Genomic DNA, 17,005 nt, shown 5'->3' on the forward strand with positions numbered 1-17,005 from the left:
CAGCACACCGAAAGAAATCAGAAGACAAAGGCAAAAGAAAAGAACCATCATTAACGGTGAAGCAATCCAATCCAGTCTAGTCCTGTTAGTTTGCCGTTGTAATACTTGCAGGCCTAAAAAGAGAGACGAAGAAGAATAGAAAGGGGAAGCATAATGTGGTCACATACATGGGTTGTTGCAATACGTTAAACTGGTGGACTTATAAGAGTCCAAATGCATTAGTCATTAGCGTGGACTCATAAGAGTCCGTCCAAATACAAATCTGCTTTCTACAAACTTTGATAATAGAAGCACAACACCATTGTAGACAATTACGATATAACACATGGATGGATCAGGTAAAGTTGAGACAAACCCAAAAAGGAGAAGAATGAATAGAGTTATTGGGATCAAAACAAATGGTTTCCACCTGTAGAAAAATAACCTAAAGATATTAAAAACAACCTCAAGTGTCTAATTGGTCTCACCAGTTTCTTAATAATAAGAAAAGCAACTTTTTTATACATACAGTTGCCCCCCGAAACAAGGGTCAAAAGAATTTCTAGTTTCTTTTCACTTCTTCTTCGGTGAAAAAAACAAAAGAGTTACGTTACTCCCTCCCCCCACCCGGCTTTTACTCTAACAGGGACCAAAAATATCAATGAATCCCATCATTCTTTCCTTGCAGAGAAAAGCGAGGAAGCTGCTGTGCTGATGCAGGTGTCTCCTCTTCACCATCATTCACCAAAACAACATTTCCGCTCTCCCTTTATTTTCTTTTACCTCATTGTGGCGTCAAATATGGCAAACACTAGCCAAGTTAACAACAAAACCAGAAGAGTGTGTGAAACCTCCGGCCTTCTCGTCCCTCTCCAGAACCAGAGTCTGTCCGCAGCTGCTCCACTTGTGTCCGTCACGTTGCTGGAGCTGGACCCTCCCGTCTCTGTCTTGTTGCTTACCTTCTTGCTGCAATTAATTAATAAATAACAAGCACCCAGTTCAGATTTCTGAATTTAAGTTTTGATTAAGATGTTTCATTCTTTCGGAAACAATTATTAAAATAAGAAACTGTGCCCTGTATTGGGAGAAGAGAACGAATAGAAACAATAGAGTACTATGGATGGAGGGAAGACGGAAAGGAGAGTAACCCCAGATTCAGTCACCCAGAACCTTTCTCACCTTCCAGGAAAAATACAACTCCCGTGACCTGCAATCACAAGCAAACCACCAAAAATTAATGCCCACTACGACGCTCGTTGGAAACCAGGAGCCAAAGTGGAAAAAAGAGAAAAGAGGGAGAAAAAAAAAAAAAAGAAACTGAAGAAGAAAAGGGAAGAGTACGCTGTAAGCATAGTATTTTTCTTCTCGAGCAAAGTAGCAAACTTGATTGGGGTTTTAAGTTCTTAACTTGCTCTATGTGATACTTTTATGCCCAAATTTACTATCCTACGGATTAGCAAATTTCAAGTAATCGACTCTGCTTATAGCTCTGTTCCTTGAAAGAGAAATTTCTAATTAATTATTGTTGTTTGATCAGATTTAAGAGGGTATACTTGGGTCTGTGGTAGTGATCATGGCGGCACCCTTGAAGTCACAGGACCCAGCAGTTTCGCCTTCTTTCTGGTAATAGCTATCGAACGCATAGGAAGCATGGTTCTTCACATTGTTGGGGTGGTAACAGCTCTCACCCGGCTGAATCTCCGAGCAATTTGCCCGTCCCGGTCCACATGCCCAATCTAGCGCCGCCTGCAACGTCCTAGGATCCACTCCGTCCATCGCCACGCAGTACGTCTGATTCGTTGTATCGGTCGCCATGAATGTTCCACTTCCCGACACGTGTAGCAGGTATACCGGCGTCGAGTTCCCGTAGAATAGCCCCCAATTCGCCTCCGACACGGGCGGCGACCTCAAATCCTCGTTAAACAGCTCGTAGATATAAACACTGGAAGTGAATTCCGGATGCAACGGGGTTCCGCTCCGGTCGAAAACATGCTTAATTAGATTCGAGTTGTATGTGTCCGCGTTGTCCATTGTGGCGTATGGCTCCTTGGAGTCCCCTTTCGATGGCCATCCTGACTCTGTCACGTGAACCACAACGTCTGTAATGTTGAGATTCTTCATGGAGAAGTATGCGGCGTCGATCATGGCGTCCAGTACATTGGTGTAGTGAAGCAAGGTATTAGGATCGACCATTTCCTTCGAAGGGGTCAATGGTTTGAAGAGACAATTGTCCAGAGGGACGACCCCTTTGTTCTGCATGAACACGTAGTAAGGATAGAGGTTCATCATGAGAGGAGACCCTGTTTTGGATAAGAATTGGAGCAGGGGAAGGACGATTGGGACGAGCGATTGGTTAAAGAAGGCCTGCGATGGGGGAAACGGGTCGAGAATTATGGAAGCCGAATGGGGCGTCGAAATTTTGATCTGGGTATGTAGATTTGAGGCGACCAGAGCACTGTAGAGCGACTGAATTGCAGGGAGAAGAATAGGAGACGACGAGGGAACGGTGGTGAAGACCTCGTCACCTACCACGATGCCGGTTATAAGAGTTTCGGGGTAGAATGCGACGACATTGCGATCGATCCAGGCGGCAGCGGTGGCATTCGATGAGCCGATGGCGAGGAGCTGATTGTTGGGCACACCAACGACGACACGGATCTTGGTGTGAGCGAGAGCTCGAAGAATGTCAGTGTCAGCATCATAGAGGCGGATGTGGGTGATCTTCTGTAACTGTAGGAACGAAACCAGGGCCGTCGGAGATAAGAGGTTGGAAACGTCGGTACCGATGTTAACTCCCACAAAAGGCTGGTCATCGTCTTGTTTCTTAACCTCTGTTACTAGTGCCGCCTCTGCTGCAACAACCGATTGATAGAGAAAAGAGAGATGAGAAAGGTGCGGTCTTTGATGACAAAAAATCTCGCTTAAATTGGGAGAATTTAGTGGGTTTTACCTGCTACAGTTAAAACTGTAAACAACACAAACAAGGGTAGAGATAAGCGAGCGGTAGCTTTGGTAGTAAGCTTAGAATCCGCCATTATTGAGGACCTCACGCTTTACTTGTTCATCGTCTTCGTCTGGTTCAGCTACGGATCCTTGCATTATCTTCGAATATCTTCGTTTGTTAGTAAAAAACAGAAAAAAAAAAAAGGGATTTCTCTCGGGTCCTCAACACATGCAGTGGATTGCAGTAGGAGAGAGACAGACCCACGAGATCTACTCTTGGGAACGGAAGAAAGAACACGGCGACGAAATTCCGTATTAAAAATGAATTTATCGTCAACAGTCGAATAGGATTCAAGAGAAAAAAAAGCTCTGCTCTTTCAGCATTACTAGATTGTCTGTCGCAACTGGTGAATTATTGAATTCTTTTTCATCCTTAAATGACAAAATTACCCCTCATCTACACAAAAAACACGCAAACTACATGAAAGTTACGCATCGGCGCACTAACGCAAGGGTATTTTCGTAGTTTCGTGAGGAATTCGAGGGTGCTTCAGTGATTGCAAAGCTCATCGCAGAGGTGGGTTGGGTCACAGGCTGGCACTTCCTTCTCGTCCAGAAGAAGTTCCGATTGCCCAGTGCAATTACCAAGACACCCTTTCCCAGTTACAAAACCGGTTTACTTCAGAAATCAGAATTCAGACCGGCGGCCCACTGGTTTAAAATTCAGAACTTACTATACAGTTTACACTTTACACAATCGCAGTCATTAGAAATTTACAATCTAGTCAGTCAATTCCTGTGGCCTGTAGGCTATACCACTATAGCTGTGGTGGGTCATCGCTCATTGGGGAGTTCGTCTGAAATGGGATCGGATGGCTGTGATTACATCTTATTCTGTTCTGTGTTTAATACCATTAACTGCGTTCCAAGTTTGAATACATCCCTATCAAATCCATTTATTCAGTTGGGCAAAGGGCGTGAGGAGGATGCGTTTGGCTGCCAAATGTGAATGTTCAACAGTGGTTGTTGAAACTGAGGTTCCAAACAATCGAGTCCCCACTTAGTAACATCAGTAGGTTATCAACCACAATCAAATTCCGGCAAGGCAACTATTCCCAGTTTGGATGCTACTGTGGATTTAAAAATGAAAAGATTTGTTGGTAGGTAATTGTCTTAAAAAGTTGGTAGTACCCCTTTTTCACTAAACTATGGATTTGGACCACTTCCAGGTTCAAATCTCTGTAGTTTTTCATTGGGATGATCAACTCCCCGAAGGCAATAACTTGAGCCCTTGTACATTTATGCAAGTAAGTTAGTCGATATGGGTATCTCATAAAATAAACACTAAACTCCTCAGTTCTAAGCATGGAAAACAAGGTCATTGTCCTTTGTTTGCTGGAAAGCAGAGCTAGGTTATTCTGCAGCTACCCTTGTTTTACAAATATGTCCAAAAGGGATTTGTGTAATTGGGTGAGATACTGTGGAAGTAGTATGTAATGAATTAACATATAAATTAAAGAAAGAAAGTGAGATTGGGGTTAAAACTAAAATAGGTCTGATAGGAGGAAACAGAATTATTCAAGCTGGGGAACCTATTGAGTATTGAACCCCACCAAGTCTACCACCCCCAGCGCCGAAAGCTTAAAAAAGAATACTAATTGGCAACAAAATTGATTTCTGGGAGCTCAACGGAATCTCCATTAACCTTTCTTCTCAATTTCCTTGGACAAGAGCAGACATATTCTACGAGTTAGGTCATCATAACTTGGAAAGAATTAATGCGTCCAACTTTGGGGCTAAAATTTAAACCAAAGCCCACATATGGCATTACAAAGGCCGGTACTTTTCTATTTCAGTGGACGGGCCCATTTTCTCACGTACTGTAAGACAGAATATGACCGTATTAGGATGGGTGGGGCTTTTACATGAACTAACAAATGGGTGGGGACCTGAAATCAATGCTCTAAAAACGGGAGCAATACCAAGAGCTTCCTCTCATTGGCAGGCAGAATTCTAAGTATATATATATATATATATATCAGTATGGTTTTGAAAATCAGATCAAACCGGAAGGTTCGACCAGTTGAGCAGGGAATCAATTCCATTTTACCTTCAAACTGTTTTTTAGCCAAAAATCGTTAATTTAATTAGCGATTTCTTGACCCAAATGATCGAACCATTGATCCATTTATCCAGACAAAAGTTTTGAGAGCAATACGAAGAGCTTCCTCTCATTGGCAGAACTCTAAGGATCTTTAGTTAAATATATGTTTCAGGTCAACTTTTACAATTTGGTAATTAACAACTCATGGATCAAGATGGGACGAGGTTTACGTATTTATTGCATGGATCAGGTTCTTATAGGAGAAGGCCAACAATGAAAAATATTGACTACAATCCACACTCCATGATTAATGTAAATTAGCATCAATTTCGAACTAGCACCTATTCCAATAGTAATTTGAACCTATAAATTCTGACCCTGGACTGATGGATCATTTTCCCAAATATTTCAGCTGTGGGGTATCCATGATTTGGGAGTAGGATTGTTTTGGGTATTACGAATTGCATTACATGGGATACAAGTGTAGGGGGTTCTCTTTCTACCAAAAAAAAGTATAGGGGGTGTTCTTTCTCCCAAAAAAACAGTGTAAGGGGTGCTCAGGATTCGATTATTCCTACCGTCGGGCCTATTTTTCAAATCGAACCCGTACACTGATTTTCAGAAATTTGTGAATTAAAATTGAATCGAAACCATTCACATTGTTTGTTTGCAGATGATGCGACATAATTTTTACTAAGGGCTTGAAGAGAGGCTTAAGGAACTTGCTGCAATTCCTAAATATTTATGAGGAGAGAACTCTGGTCCAAAAACTAACAAACTTAAGTTATGTTTCATGACTTCTGAGAAGACTCATACACAGAGTGGAGTTATAGCTGAATTAACTGGGTTCTGTAGGAAAAGTTTCTCGTTCACCTATTTGGGCGCTCCAATTGGAAATATAAGCTTGCGTGTTAGGGATTTTGATTCCTTAATCTAAAAAATCAGAAGAAAGCTCGAAGGGTGGAAATAAATAATTCTTTCAGCTAGGGGTAAGTTAATTCTTATTAAACATGTTCTCCAAAGTATGTCTATTCACGTCTAAAACTCTCTTTTACCTCAAAAAAAAAAAATTTATACAACAATTCAACAAATCCATAAAACTTTTGCCCAATTTTTTTTGGGTTCCTCAAATTTTGGCCCTAGATGGTGGAGAAGATGGGATCTGATATGAAAGCCATGCAACGAAGGGGGTTTAGGGATTCAATCTCTTTTTGAGGTCATTAAGGCTTGCTGAATCAAACCTTGCTTCAAATCAATGTTTTTGAATCGTCATTGACCCAAATGATTGGACCATTTAGGCAACCGATTCCGTTTTACCCCAAACCCGACATTTAGTTAAAAATCGTTGACCCGGACGGTCTGACCTTTAAACCATTCTTTTAAAAACTGAGAATCTTATATTTGAGATTAAGAAATCTCAGATCTGTGCAGATTTGTCTTTCTTGCTCGAGAAGGTGAGAGATATCTGAGATGTGTGAGATAGATCTGTGCAAGACGGTGAGAGAGAGTGAGATTTGAGATTGAGAAATCTCAGATCTGCCACCATCGCCGCTGCTGTTGCCGCTGTAGTTCGCCATTGCCGCCACTGTTGCCGCTGCAAGCCTGCAACCTGCAAGTCCTCTTCTTCTTCTTCTTCTTCTAAACTCTTTCAGTTCAGCTGACAATTTTCTCAAATCTTACCCTAATATTCTAATCTAATGGGTAAAATGTTCAAACCGTTTTAGCCGAACAATTAAACTGCTGACCCGAAAACCGATGGCCATAATGATTGTGTTTTTAGACAATTTCTAAAACCTTGCTTCAAACTTATTGAAAATTCATGGGCGCAATTCTTTACAACAAGATATCTGAGACCTAACCCCCTCAATACAGCCTTGCTTAATCCCTGTGCCACTAGATATTGGAAGGAAAATTTTCAGATAACAGACAACACTACAGAGAAAAGCAAGTGATTAATCAGCTGCGGTCCTGTATCTTTTTGGTTTCATCATTGGACTGGACACGAACCACTTGCTTTTGAAACAAATCAATTAGAGGTGGCGGACTTCAACGCTAATGAAATTCTTGGAGATGAAGGCTCTTGGAATTTTCCAAGCAACTTAAGAGCCCCAGAAAATATTCAGCAGTTGGCTCGCAAGTCCAGCATCAAGCTTACTAATGCCAATGATAGGCTGGTGTGGACAGGAAACTCAAGCGGGTGCTTTTCTACTTTGTTAGTCTAGAATCTTGAAAAAAATCACTAGACAATTCTGAACTGGTCAAAATTTATTTGGGAAGTGGATATCCCTACAAAAATCTCTATTTTCATGTTCAAAGCCCCTTGCTACTGATGATCTTATCATAAAGAAAGGGGTTAACTTGGTTTCCAAGTATAGATGTTGTGGCAACCCAAATCAAGAGTCTTTTGACCATTTGTTTTCTACAGGATTGCTGGAAGCACTTTGTTGATATTTTTGAGATTCCAGAAGCAAGGTCAAAGGACTGGGGGAGCCTTTGCACCAAAGACTCTCAACAGAAACAAGTTCTAATAATCTTGCCTTCAGTCATATTGTGGTAAATCTGGGTTGAAAGATGTCGACGCTGTTTTGAAGGGAAGTAAGTACCTAGTGACAAGCCAAATTATTATCCATGGATCTTTGAATTAAACAAATTGGCTCCACAATGCAACTCTTCAAATCCCAACTAAGGCAATTAAAACCAAATTTGTCAAATGGATTAAATGGCAATTACCTATCCAAGGTACGGTTAAGCTAAACACTGATGGAGCCCCTAGAGGGAACCCGGGTTTGGCGGGAGGGGTGTGGTCAGAGATGGGGAAGGTAGATTTATCTAATACAAATGCAAAGTTAGATTAGTTTTGCATTGATAAATTTATTCTCTTGTCAAATGATTTTTAGTTGTAATGGATGTAAACACAAATCCCAGTATTGAAATATACCTTTTTAACATGGGAAAATCTATGATGCGGAAAAGATATGGTATGGAAAGAGTTTTGACCAATCAAAACCCACCCATGAATTTTGATAAATAAGACCTTATTTTCTACCATGTTTATGATTCTAGTTTATTGGTCAATTATTTTTCGGATATCATATCTTTTTCATATCATAGTTGAACCCTTTTAACATTAATTACTTTGAACACAAATGTTTACTTCCTTTTTTATGAAGAATTACCTTTCATTTTGGGTGTAAACATGTCTTGGAAATTATGTTTTCTAGCATTGTCAATACACAATTGCATTGTTGCCAAACACTAGCAAAACTGAACTAGAGTGCATATATGCACCGAACTGGGATTTGCAATCTTGTATCCATGTTCAGGGCTGGTCTTGACCCAACCATCTAATTTATATCCTTGCCTTATCAATGAGAATCAAAAGGGTTTCAAACATATTTAAGATGAACTAAGGGATTTAATGGGAGAAAGATGTTACAAACATTGACTATTGTTTCCATGCCTGTGTCCATGTTTAAGGTTGGTCTTAACCCAACCATATAATTTATAACCCTGTTTGTTAGAGCCAAAAGAATTTCATAGATATTTAAGAAGAAATAAGGGATTTAATGGGGAGGGGAGATGTTACAGACATTGACTATTTGGGGGAGAGAAAGAGAGAGAGAGAGACCATTGTTGGGGAAGATACTCTACAATAGCATAAATGAGTATGAAAAACAATCCCAAGACGTATGACAATAAACTTTCCCCTAAGTTTGTGTGTTAAGATGGGTTTGTCAACAACAATGACAACAAATAAATAATTCAGCCAAGTAACAAAAAATACAAATAGCAATCACCACACAATAGCACACCAAAATTTTTACGTGGAAAACCCCAAAATTAGGAAAAAATCATGGGACCAATGGTCCATAAAAGTCTTCCACTAATTCAAAAATTAATGGGTACAACAGTCCTCTCTAATAGCAACTAGAGGTTTACAGACATCAAGGAAATAATCCTTGGCTCACAAGTACAACATTAACATCACCAAATATAAGGTGGACTCAACAAGAACAAAGGTTTGGATCTCACCAATTTTTTGTAAATATGAACTGAGAAGAAAGGAAGAGACCATCAATCTAAACTGGAGTGAGATTCTTGACTCCTAGAACAACACTTAATCACATCAAGAATGGGCTTGAAAGCACATATGACTTGGCCTTGAATGAAATAGAAACTAGCTTTTTCTTCTCTTCTTCACAAAACTCAAAACCTAGAAAACCCCTTAGTTCCCTCTCTGTTTTTCTCTCTCTTTCTCACTTCCGTGGTTACAAAATGGAAGAACACCAAATAAAAAAAAAGGTGGGAGCCTTTTTGGCTTCCACAATACTATTTCTTTTTTGGAGCATGAAAAAGGTGGGGTGGGCCCCTTATATGGACTGGACCCACACCCAACAATTTTCCCCCTCCTATGTGGGGCTTCACCAAGCCCGCAACTTCTTTGCAAAATTCAAATTTGTCTCTAGGCAAGGACTTTGTTAACATATCTGCACCATTCTTATCGGTATGAATCTTCTCAATATTCAACAACTTCATATCCAACACACCCCGAATCCAATGGTACCTTACATCAATGTGTTTGGATCTTGAGTGAAAAATTGGATTTTTGGAGAAATTGATAGCACTCTGACTATCACAATAGAGATGCCTAATTCTTGTAAGAACTTCTTCAACCATAAGATCTCCTTACAATCTTTTATAACTTCAATGTATCATGCCTCTGTGGTGGACAATGCGACACACTTTTAAAGTTTGGATTGCCATGAAATTGCTCCCCCTGCAAAGGTCATTAAGTATCCCGAAGAGGATTTTCAGGGGTCAACATCACCAGTCATATCTGCATCTGTATACCCATCCAATATGACTTTACCATTCCTGAAGAATAAGCATATTTGAGAAGTACCTCTAAGATATTTGAATATCCATTTTGCTGTTATCCAACGTTCTTTGCTAGGGTTAGGTAGAAACCGACTAATTATCCCAATAGCATGATCAATGTCCAGCCTCGTGCACACCATAGCATACATAAAACTTCCAACTGTTGATGCCTAAGGCACTTTCTTCATTTCTGCTTTATCTTTCTCACTTGTAGGACATTGTTTAGTGTTGAACTTGAAATGACCTATAAGTGGAATAGTAACTGTTTTTTCATTGCTCATATTGAATCTCTCAAGAAACTTTTCAATATGTTTTTCTTGGGATAACCATAGCTTCCCATTTTGTCTATCTTAAGAGGTCTTCATACCAAGAATCTATTTAGTCGGTCCCAAGTCCTTCATTGCAAAAGACTTGTTAAACTCCTTTTTCAACCTATCAATCTTGTTAGAAACATGACCAACTATCAACATAAAGCAAGAGAATAATGAAATCACCATCAGATAATTTCTTTACAAGTACACAATGATCTGAACGGGTCCTAGTGTACCCATGATCAACCATGGAGTTAAATTTATTGTACCATTACCCTAGTGTTTGTTTCAACCCATACAAACTTTTCTTTAACTTGTACACCAAATATTCATTGTCTTTTTCTTTGAATCCCTCTAGTTGTTCCATATAAATTTCTTCTTCCAAATCACTATGAAGGAAGCCAGTTTTCACATCAAGTTGTTTAATTTCCAAATTTAGACTTGCAGCTAGTCCAAGTACAATTCGAATAAAAGACTTTCTCACCACAAGAGAGAATATTTCTTCAAAGTCGATACCCTTTTTCTGACTAAAACCCTTCACAACCTGCCTTGCCTTATATTTTATTTATGAGCCACTCTCATCAGATTTTAATTTATAAACTCATTTATTTTTGAGTGCCATTTTCCCCTTTACTAATTTCACCAAGTCATAGATGTGATTCTCATGCAAGGATTTTAATTCCTCTTGCATTTCTTTCAACCACTCATCTTTGTTGTCATGTGATATAGCCTCTTGATAAGTCTCTAGCTCTCCCCCATCTATCAGCATCACATCTTCATGTGGATGGTACCTAGTGGAAGGTCTTCTCTCTCTAATTGATCTTCTAGGCTAAATTTGTGGTGAAAAGGCTGGAAGTACCTGTTCATTTTGTATTTCCTCTGTATTTTCATTTATAGGAGTTTCATCATTAACTACATCATCATATTCATTTGCTACAGCTCCCCTGTGATCACTATCAACTGTAGGTGGAGAAACTAGATCCAAATTGATAGGAACATCAACATAAGATTTTGGTTTCTCAATTTTCTCTATATTGTTTGATATTCAAGAAATACATCTCTGCTTCTAATCACTTTCTTATCCAGTGGATCCCATACTTGTACCCAAACTCTTCATGCCTATAACATAAGAAGATACATTGTCTATCCTTGTCATCAAATTCGGATCTTTCATCTCTAGGAATGTGAACAAATGCCCTACAACTGAATACTTTCAAATGACTGTATGATATGGCATTCCCTGACCAATTTCTCTTTGGAGTATCTTCATTCAAAGGAACTAAAGGATAAATGTTGACGAGGTTGATTACAGATCTAATAGCCTTACCCCAAAAGGATTTAGGTAATTTAGCATGAGAGAGCATATATTTAATTTTATCAGTAATTGTTCTGTTTATTCTCTCTGCTACTCCATTGTGTTAAGGAGTCTTAGGAATACTTTTCTTAAACCCAATACCATAGATCCTACAATATTCTTCAAAATGATCCCTATATTCACCACCATTATCAATTCGGGAGTACTTCAACTTTTTCCCTATTTCTCTTTCAACTTTGGCATGAAAACATTTGAGAACATCCAATACCTAATCCTTAAATTTCAAAGAAAAAATCCACACTTTTCTGGAGTGGTCATCAATAAATGTCACAAAATATAATGCACCACCAAGTGATCTATCTTTCATATAACAAACATCAATGTGAACTAAATTTAAAACATGAAGCTTTCTATATGGATGTAATTTATGAAACGCAACTTTACTTTGTTTGTCAACTAAGAAATGTACACATGTTTCAAGAGACATACATTTCACATCAAGAATAAGATTTTCTCTAAAAAGTATTTGAAACATTTTTTTCACTCAAATGTCCAAGCCTCTGGTGCTAAAGCTCAATGGATGAATCATGAACTGCATTCACCTCTCCTTTGTTCAACATTGCCTACTTCACATAAAGGGTATTGTGCTTCTTTCCCTTTTCCACAATGAGTGAACCCTGACTGAGCTTCCATTTTCCATCACTGGAGGTGTTTGCATAACGTTCATCATCTAACCTGCCAATGGAAATAAGATTTAGGTGGATATCAGAAACATGTCTAACATTTTTTCAAAAGCAACTTACAACCAGTATTGCTATCTAGACAAATATCTCTCATAACAATGATCTTGGATGAACCAACATTCCCCAAACAAACATGTCTAAAATCACCATGGGGAGTAACATGAGAGGAAGTACCCGAATCTATAACCCAATCATTGTTTAGGCATGCAAAATTAACATAGTTATCATCACAAACAATAATGATATCACCTTTGGCTGCAACAATTGTAGTATCCCTTTCTTCTTTTTTGGCTTCACATTTTCTTTTGGCTTGTTCTCTTTTCCAGATCCTACATTTATTCTTGTAATATCCTGGTTTTTTAGAGTGATGACAAATAATATTTTTCTTGGACCTAGATCTTTCTTCAGATTTATCATATTTGTTACAGTGACCTCTGCCCTTACTTCTTCCCTGTCTTTCTTTATTTTCTGTCACAAGAGCTTGAGATTCTGAGTAAGTTCATTGTTCTTTCCTCTTGGACTCTTCATTCAATAAGGCAACTTTGGTAGTGTCAATGGTTACTATGCCATTAGGGGCTAAGTTATTGACTGAAACCACCAATGTTTCCCAACTATCAAGCAAGGAACTAAGTAACAACAAGGCATGTACTTCATCATCTAGATTCAATTTCATAGTAGTCAATTAATTTACCAAAACTTGAAAAATCACTCAAATGTTCAAACATGTTAGTCCCATCTTTACATCTCAAGTGTGCAATTAATCAAAACAACCTTATTTAAACCCGTTTTCCTTTCATACATAGACTCTGATTTTTTCCATAAAATATCAACCCTAGTTTCTTGTGCAACATGGTAAAAAATACTGTGGCCAATCCATTGTCAGGTTTGGCATATAGTTTTCCTATGGATAATTCCCCATTCATCACTTGACTTGCCACTTGGCTTTGCATCATCACCTCTTATGGACAGGTACAAATCTTTGCAATAAAGAATGTCCTCCATTCTAGGTTTCCAAATTGCATAATTCAATGAGGTAAATTTTATCATAACACTTGAAGATTCCTCCACTTATATCAACACAAACAATTAATTTAAGTCAACCAGCTCTGATACCACTGTTGGGGAAAATACACTACAATAGCATAAATGAGTATGAAAAACAATTCCAAGAAGTACAATAAGAAACTTTCCCCTAAGTTTGTGTGTTAAAATGGGTTTATCAACAACAATGACAACAAATAAATAACTCAACCAAGTAATAGAAAATACAAATAACATTCACCACATAATAGCACACCAAAATTTTTACATGGAAACCCCCAAATTTGGGAAAAAAACCACAGGACCTATGGTTCGTAAAATTCTTCCAATGGTTCAGAAATTAATGGGTACAATAGTCCTCTCTAGTAGCAACAAGAGGTTTACAAACATTAAGGAAAATAATCCTTGGCTAACAAGTATAGTGTTAACATCACCAAATATAAGGTGGATTCAACAAGAACAAAGGCTTGGATCTCACCAAGTTGTTGTAAATATGAATTGAAAAAAAATGAAGAGATAACCAATTTAAAGTGAAGTGAGATTCTTGACTCCTTGAACAACACTTAATCACATCAAGAACGGGCTTGAAAACACATTTGAACTTGGCCTTGAATGGAATAGAAACCAACTCTTTCTTCTCTTCTTCACAAAACTCAGAACCCAAAAAAACCCTCGGTTTAGACAGTTGTATGCCCTTAGCTTCAATCAGAATTATGTACATTATGAATTTATTGTAAATGAATAAAGTACACATTTGATTCATGTTCCTGTGGTGTGTTTCTCTGTAATACCCTTAAACTGGACACTTAATGAGACTTGTGTTAGTTTAGAATGTTCACAGCCATTGGGTAAGTCTGGGGAGATTTATCCTGCCAAGGCTGACACTAGTGTGCTGCCAACTGTTGGGGTGGCTTGTCTCAGCTACCAGGGTGAGACCCGAAACACATGCAGTGTAAGATTAATAGAACCTTTGAACCGGACCAGATTTCCAGTATTGCCCTAGACCTTGGAGATAGATGGGCAAAACTTGAAAGTTACACCTAACCCCTAAACTCAATTATGATACTACACTAGGTGTCGGATTGGGCTGTCTTTGATGTACCAATCAGTGAGATCCTTAGCGGGGGTCAAAACCTGGGTATGTTGGGACAGTCCGAGAATTCATCTAAGTGGGTGATCATAGTGATGGGATCAGCCCATTTGTCGGACAAAGGTAATGATCGGGGATGCACTCTCTCTGATGGAAACCAAGACTGCCGGCAGCCGATTTCAATTGTTGAGATTTTGTTTTGCAAAATATATTTATATAAGTTATGGTTTCGAAATGATTTAAAAAAGGTTTTAATTCTCGGGATCCATGTAAGCAGAGAGTGCAACACTGTTCCTTGCAGTCAAAGGAGAGGTCCTCCCTTGTCGGGCAGTGTTTGATCATTATGGGCTGAGAGGTTAAGTGTAAGACCATTAAGGATAATACCTGATGGGCTAATCCTGCATCTGCCCACAGTCCCTGGGTGTTACAAGGTGGCTTGGCCCAGGGACCACTTAGGATAAGTGTTGAGCCCATAGAGCCCATAAGATGGGTTTCATGAGGTGCACTGTCCATAACAGTGTATTCGGCCAAGCCTTGTAACAAAGGCTGGGCTGAACCTATGTGGCCGATGTGTAGATCAATGTTTAGGTCCCACGCCATACAACGAAGCCCAACTGGGCAGCAGTTTGGAAGGCTAAGTGAGTACATAACCTTAAATGGGCCTTAAGCCCATTTCGAACTGGGTTGATTTGATCAATCAATTAAAGGGGGCGAATTCTGAGATGGATCAGCTGATAGGATTGGGCCTAGACCCTATCCACTTAGAGAGTCCAAGATCTAAATGAGATTTAGATCTGGAAACCTCTTAATTGGATTAGGAGATGACTGATCTGATCTGGAGATATAAGGGTTCTCCCTTATCACTTAAAGGGACTTCTAATCCAAATATGATTTGGATCAGCAACTCCTAATGTGATTAGGAGCTGATCCTTTTAAGATTATGAAAGGAGAAAGGGGCGGCAACTAGAAAAGATTGATGTTCAATTCTCTTCAGAGCTGAGATCACAAGAAGAGAGAATTTTGCACCCTTCGAATACTCTCTTGCTGCCTCCTTACTGTCGCCGCCATTACCTTCAGTTCGATCTCCAGTTCTTGGGAGAAATCAAGATCTGATCTTGATACCAATCTTTTGGGAAAAGATTGATTGGAGCTGTACTCACAAGCCATCCAGTTGATTCTTGCGAAGGGTCAAGTTCTTTTGGAAGAACATTGCTGATTCTGCACCATCCTGCACTGCATCATCTTCAATGGGAGCAGATTTTGGATCCTTCCTTGGGCGTGAACACCTCCATTGGGAGATACTGTTTCTCCATATCAGGTACATCCTCCTTCCTACTCCTTTTGGTTCAGATCTGGTTTGGTTCATGGTTCAAGATTGATCCTTGAAATAATTTTAAAATAGGGAATTCGATTCCCTGCAAAGATGGGAGAAATTTTTGAAATTCGCACAGTCCATTCCGCAAGACTTGGGCGTCCATGTTATGGATATCCCATCCCTTCAGTTCCCTCTTTGTTTTTATTCTCTTTCTCACTTCCGTGGTTACAAAATGGAAGCACACCAAAAAAAAAAAAAAACAAGTGGGAGCGTTTTTGGCTTCCACAATATAACTCCTTTTTGGAAGCATGAAAAAGGTGGGGTGGGCCCCTCACATGGGCTGGACCTACACCCAACAATATCCCGTTGGATGGCAACAAGTTGCAAAGCAGCAATAATATAACCGGTAATGCGATGTCGAGCGAAAGCAAGAGGTGGGTTGAAATCTCAAGACCTATTGCAATTGATAGTGTTCTATTGTGACAGAAACCAAGTAAATTAAATGGGATAAACAAGGCATTAGACCCGATGGGTAGCTTTGATGCCGGCCACCGCCAGGATCACGTTGAGAGATCAATCAGGTCCAACCGGACCTACTTTGATACCATGTGAAATTTCAGAGAAAATTAAAAAAATTGTATTGCTTGAATATAGTAATTACATCATATTTATAAACTAAGATAGATCAAACCTATTCAAATTCAAATTCTTAGACTCTACCTTGGACTCTATATAGTATATCTCAATCCATCCCAAACTCTATCTTAATATAACAAATTCAACCATATCATTATCCTTAGCATGACTAATAATTGAAATTGCATTGAACTCTTTTTACCCGAACACTTTTTTGTTACGACTCCCCCATAGGAACCACATTATGACCACCCCATTAAGAAGTACAAAAGAATTGTTGGCGTCTACTTTCCACCATTTTTGCACTGGGAACAACATATCAGTTTGTCTTTGATTGGTGTCCCATATAAAGGAAGTTTAATACCAAGGATAAGATTTACTTCTGAATCTGAGAAGGTTGTTCATAGATTCATGTTTAATGAAGGCTGCCACCTTGGAAAATATCCTAGGAAAAGTATTTTCCAGTGAGAACTCGTGCCCAAAGTGAGTCTGGGTTGGTACAAAAATGTCCACAAAGTTTCAAAATAAGTAAAACATTCCTACGTTCAACATCCACCAAGCCAAGCCCGCCCTTCTTGGGTTTTAAGTAACTGGCCTAGGATTCCACGTAGTACCCTTTGCCTCTTTTAGATTTTTCCCACCAGAAATTG

General features: G+C 39.1%; 1 protein-coding gene across 2 annotated transcripts; it reads right to left on the reverse strand.

Moving 5' to 3' along the window:
- Positions 1 to 344: 344 nt before the first annotated feature.
- Positions 345 to 3,307, reverse strand: LOC104612771 (O-Glycosyl hydrolases family 17 protein). 2 transcript variants are annotated; one of them, XM_010280344.3, is made up of 4 exons: positions 2,930 to 3,307; positions 1,533 to 2,831; positions 1,159 to 1,186; positions 345 to 945 (listed from the first exon to the last, which is right to left on the reverse strand). In XM_010280344.3, exons 1-4 carry the CDS (start codon positions 3,012 to 3,014, stop codon positions 759 to 761), a joined length of 1,599 nt encoding a protein of 532 aa, XP_010278646.1. In that variant the 5' UTR covers positions 3,015 to 3,307; the 3' UTR covers positions 345 to 758. The 2 variants fall into 2 exon arrangements, with proteins under 2 accessions (XP_010278646.1, XP_010278647.1); XM_010280345.3 differs by having other exon boundaries at positions 1,533 to 2,828; positions 2,930 to 3,306.
- Positions 3,308 to 17,005: the final 13,698 nt, after the last annotated feature.

Source organism: Nelumbo nucifera, chromosome 1 (genome assembly GCF_055504915.1).
Source record: "Nelumbo nucifera cultivar China Antique chromosome 1, China Antique-T2T, whole genome shotgun sequence".
Classification (NCBI taxonomy): domain Eukaryota; kingdom Viridiplantae; phylum Streptophyta; class Magnoliopsida; order Proteales; family Nelumbonaceae; genus Nelumbo; species Nelumbo nucifera.

Bases quoted from the DNA above. Each gene is read 5' to 3' on its own strand.
- LOC104612771 (XM_010280344.3), bottom strand. From the start codon at position 3,014: ATGGCGGATTCTAAGCTTACTACCAAAGCTACCGCTCGCTTATCTCTA. The intron at 2,832-2,929 runs GTAAAACCCACT...CGGTTGTTGCAG, and splicing joins TACAGTTTTAACTGTAGCAG to CAGAGGCGGCACTAGTAACA. The intron at 1,187-1,532 runs GTATACCCTCTT...TTGTGATTGCAG, and splicing joins GATCACTACCACAGACCCAA to GTCACGGGAGTTGTATTTTT.